Here is a 5,000-nt window from a genome sequence, read left to right on the forward strand (position 1 = left end):
ACATGAAAGTTTACTAAAACCTAAAAGAATTATACATTAAAAACATTATGTATATCAAGTATACATAATATAATAAAAAGGGATCTTCCACAATTTAGGATATTTTTTTCACTGATAATGTCAAGAGGATGAGAGGGTTCCTCATAGATATGTTACTTCCCTCTCTGATGCAGTCTTATGTGCCTCACTAGACTTCGTCTCTCAGTGAATGTGTTGTTACCTAAATCACAGATATACGGCTTCTCCTCTAAATTCACTCCTTTGATGTGCCCCAATAAATGACTTTTTTAATTAACCCTTTACTACATACATCACACAGGAAACGCTTTTTCTTTGTATGCATTTTCATGTGGCCTGACAAAGTATATCTAAAAGCAAAGAGTTTGCTACAAACTTCACACATATAAGGCCCTTCCTTTGTAAGTTCTTCCATGTGACCTCTTTATTCTTAATTCAGATCACCCCCACACAATTTGACATGCGCACGCAATCTTTTTCGTTCCTTGAACTTTCTCAATGGTCCCCTTCTCTCTATTTAGATTTCCATTGGTCAATTTTAGACCACTTTCCCTAAAGTGACCATTTTCCAGTCCTCCTTTCTCCTACTGCATATGTACCACTTCCAAATCCCCCACACTGACGCCAACTTTCACTTCACTCTCTACCATTCCTACCCCTCCATCCCCTTTCTCGTTCATTTCAGAAATGCTACATTTACAGTCTTAAGAGCTGCCTATACAGCCATTCCTCGAACCTCAACACTGTATACCTCCAAATGTGTTCCATGGTGGAATTCTGGTTACACCAAAGCGCTGCACTTAAAACGCACAACCTGGAACAGTTATCGCTACAAACGAGGCACCCCTAATTTGTTATCAGCCCTTATCTCCTTTAAAAGAGCTTATGCCTGTCTTCGTTGTACAATCCGGAACAGTAAAACAACTAGCTGGCAAAATGATGTTTCCTCAATTACAGCTACGTCTAATTCAGCTGTTTGGCGCGGATCCAGGCAAACATCCCCCATCCAGCCCCCCTGGATGATTATTTCAGCCAGGTAAATAGTAGCTCTCACCTTTCTCCACACTTCTCTTGCATTAAGACTATCAGAGAATGCACCCCCATCATCTTCACCCTGTCCTCTGCTGAGTCCTATAATGCTACCTTTTCTTTCTCTGAACTCAGTGCTGCTTTACAGTCGTGTCACAACACCCATGATGGCTCTGACGGTATTCATTACCCTTTTCCCGTCTATCCCTCCTATTAACAATTTTCAACCACGTATGGACGACAGGAATTTTTTCTTCTCATTAGTGACAAGCTCCCCTTTCTTGAAACCCAACTAATCGGGTACCCTACTCTAAGATTACTGCCCCACCGCTCTAACTAGCTGCTTGTGCAAACTATTAGAGCGAATGGCGAACTTCCGCTTAATGTGGTATCTTGAATCTCACAATCTTCTCTCTCCGTCCCAGTTTGGTTTCCGCCGTGCCCGGAGTACAGCTGACTCCTTGCTCATTTCGAAACATATATTGCATCTGCATTTGCACGTCATGGCTCAGTATTAGCCATATTCTTTGACTTGCAAAAGCATATGATACCACATGGCGGTACCATATTCTCCAGCAATTATCCTCCCTAGGCACATGTGGAAACATGGGTGTCTTTATAGGGTCTTTCCTCTACAAACGTATAATTACCCTTCCACACCATTATCCTTTCCTCAGTTCGAAGGTAGTGTGCTCAGCACCACCTTTTTCTTTCTTGTACATTGCATCAGTTCTACCACCAGTGGTCCAGTCATCACTATATGTTGATGATTTAGCCATCTTCGCCTCTGGCGCATCCATACCAAGTCTCCGCCAATTCCTTCAGTCTGCAATATTATCAGTGTCCTCCGGGGCCACTAACCATGGCTTTCACTTTTCCACCTACAAATCTCCATCCATTTCTCTCGTGCACCTGTAAGTCCCAACCTCCACTCTTCTTATATGGCACTCCACTCCAATACCGCTCTTCTGGTAAATTCCTTGGCCCATTTTATTCCAAATTGTCCTGGTGAGACCACATCTTTTACGTTAAAGAAAAAGCTCTCCGCCGCCCCCGAATCTAACAGACTTTTCCCTATATGTCTTCATATTGCCTTGATCCTCGCCACTCTTGATTATGGATGCCATATCTACTCCTCTGCCTCAAGCTCCCTCCTTGATCATCTTGATACAATTTACCACCGTAGTCTTCGCTTAGCCCTAGGCGCCTTCCGCTCATCTCCAGTTGAGAGCCTGTACATTGAATCAGGCATGCCACCTCTCTCTCGACGCCGTACCCTTCTCTCTCTCCGATGCTACGCTCAATTCCACCAACTTTACCTCACTATACTAACTATCCCACGATCCCTGCTTCTTCTCCACGTTTACCTACTCATTCCTCCATTCGCATGGATACCCTTCATCCCCATTCCCCTTTTCCCCATCTCCGATCTCGTGCGTTTTCTGTCCATTATGTCCCGCCATGGCTTATACCTCAGCCTGGTATTTTCTCCTCTGTTTTCTTTGATCCACCAAAGTCAAAAATACCTCCCGCTGTCAATCTCGCCCATTTCCTTGGCCATGTCTCCATTCATCCTTCCAGCATTCATGTTTACTCTGACAGCTCTAAATCCACCTCCGGTGCTGATTTCGCAGTACCTTCCCAGTAACCTTATTATTATTATTATCATTATTATCATCATCATTATTATTATCATTATCATTATTATTATTATTATTATTATCATTATTATTATTATTATTATTATTATTATTTTCATTGCCACCATTATTATTATTATTGTTATCATTATTATTATTATTATTATTATTATTATTTATTCATTATTTTTTAGTATATTATTATTATATCTCATATTTATATTATTATTATATATATATTATGTTTTAGATATTCATTCCTTTATATTTTCATTGTTTCTTTTTTTTGTTTTTTTTATATTATTATTTTTTTTTATTCTTATTATTATTATTATTTTTATTATTATTATTATTATTATTATTTATTATTTATATTATATTATTATATATATTAATCAGTCAATTATTATACTATTATTATTATTCAGAATCATAATATAATATAATTAATATAATAATATAATAAAATAATATAATAATAATAATATAATAATAATAATAAATAATAATAATAATATATAATTATTGTTATATATTATATGGTAAAAGCAGTAGTAATGAGATGATGAATGAATATAATAAATAATAATAATAATAATAAACAATAATAATAATAGTAATAATAATAATATAATAATAATAATAATAATAATAAAATAAACTAATACATAATCAATAATAATAATATAATAATAATAGTAATGATAATAATGATAACAATAATAATGATAACAATAATAATAATAACAATACTCATAATGACAGTAATGCAATAACACTGATAATGATAACAACAATAACAGTAATAATGATGATATTGATGATAATGATAACAATAATGATGCGAAAACAATGATAATAACAGGGGTGTCACTTCAGGTTTTTCTTGGGGGGGGGGGGGGCACGAGGTGAGCAGAATTAGCTAGGGATTTTTTTTTTTTTTTTTTTTTGGGGGGGGAGAGGGAGGCACGGGTGAATAACACTCAATAGACTCTAAACAAAATCCTATTGGATTAATGATAAGTCTATACTAAGTGTTATGGCTTATTTTTGATTTCTATTTAAAAAAAAAAATTCTGGTATTCACGTATAATATATGTAAAGTTATTCATATGTTGCTGTTGTAGTTCTACCACTAGTTGCAGTACAGTTTATGGAAAAAAAGTGAGTACTGGTGATAACATGTCTAGAAGCAAGCATCTGCTTTTAAGCCTATTAAGCGGTCAAGCGGTAGATCTAACATTATCGTATATAAACATACAGTATTAAGATATATAAAGATCGATGATAACCAGGGGCGTCGACTGGGGGAGGGGGGGCAGTTGCTGCGCCAGTCTGCCGCTGTTTTGTCTGTGTCTGCAATCAAATTCAATTGCCTCTAAAAGTTGTTGGGCCCTGGGGGGAGGGGGGCACAGACCCTAAGGGCGGCAAACATGGTCTTAGGGGGGGAAACTGCCTCCCCGCCCCCCCGCCCCCAATTGACGCCCCTGAATGTCATTTTTGATGTACAGTAATGGTTTTGACTATATTTTCAAGATATGAAAGGTTTTGCTTTTATTTTCGTATCTCCAGGTTTATTTTTCTTTAGTTTATTTATTGTTTGATTTTCAAATTTGTTTGTTATCATTAGAGTTAAGTAAAATATGTTACACTCGTAGTCCCTACATTTTCATATAAATATTATTAGTCTCGTAGTCTCCCGTCCGTTTAAATTCAAGTAATATCCCTGTGTTATTATTTTGACCCTCGTTTCAGTTTCCAAACTTCGTTTTCCATTCATTGACAATGTCTGAGAAAGCAAAGGAGCTGAAGACCGAGGAGACAGAAGGAGCGAGGGTGAGAGCGCTGAAGGAGGCCTTAAATCACAGTGTGGAGAAAATCCTGGGTGGTTGGAAAGCTTCACTGTTCGCCAAGTGAGAATTCGCCTTTGGGTTTTATTCTCCTTCCTCCTTTGATGTTCATCTTACGTCTATATTCTCTTTATATTTTCAGTGTGGCAGTATCTGAATAGGTTTCCGATACTTTTGAGAAAGTTGAAAGAATGATGCAATCTTTACTTTTCAATTTGTTCGGTTCCTGTAAGGCTAAGCGAGATGCCAATTTCATTGATGTCTTATTTCCATTCTTGCCTCTTTCTGGTCATGACTATTGATTTCTACCATTAGTTCATTTTGAGAAAAAAAAATCATATAGCATGAACTACATATATCACTAACTGCTTGCTTCGGGGAGTTTTCGGGATTAAAGATGCAGAAAGTTTTGGAAGTGAAACAGCCCGTAGGAATAGTGAAAGATCCCAGCAGTGGAGGAGAT

General features: G+C 37.0%; 1 protein-coding gene across 1 annotated transcript in view; it reads left to right on the forward strand.

Annotated features, from left to right (window-relative positions):
• Window positions 1-4,347: 4,347 nt before the first annotated feature.
• Window positions 4,348-5,000, forward strand: part of LOC119590030 — a gene marked incomplete in the record, with an annotated part of 9,528 nt that continues 8,875 nt past the window's right edge. The window contains 1 exon segment of the mRNA XM_037938757.1: window positions 4,348-4,600. Coding sequence (XP_037794685.1) covers window positions 4,473-4,600 — 128 coding nt within the window.

Source organism: Penaeus monodon, chromosome 26, assembly GCF_015228065.2.
Source record: "Penaeus monodon isolate SGIC_2016 chromosome 26, NSTDA_Pmon_1, whole genome shotgun sequence".
In the NCBI taxonomy this organism is placed as follows: Eukaryota; Metazoa; Arthropoda; class Malacostraca; order Decapoda; family Penaeidae; genus Penaeus; species Penaeus monodon.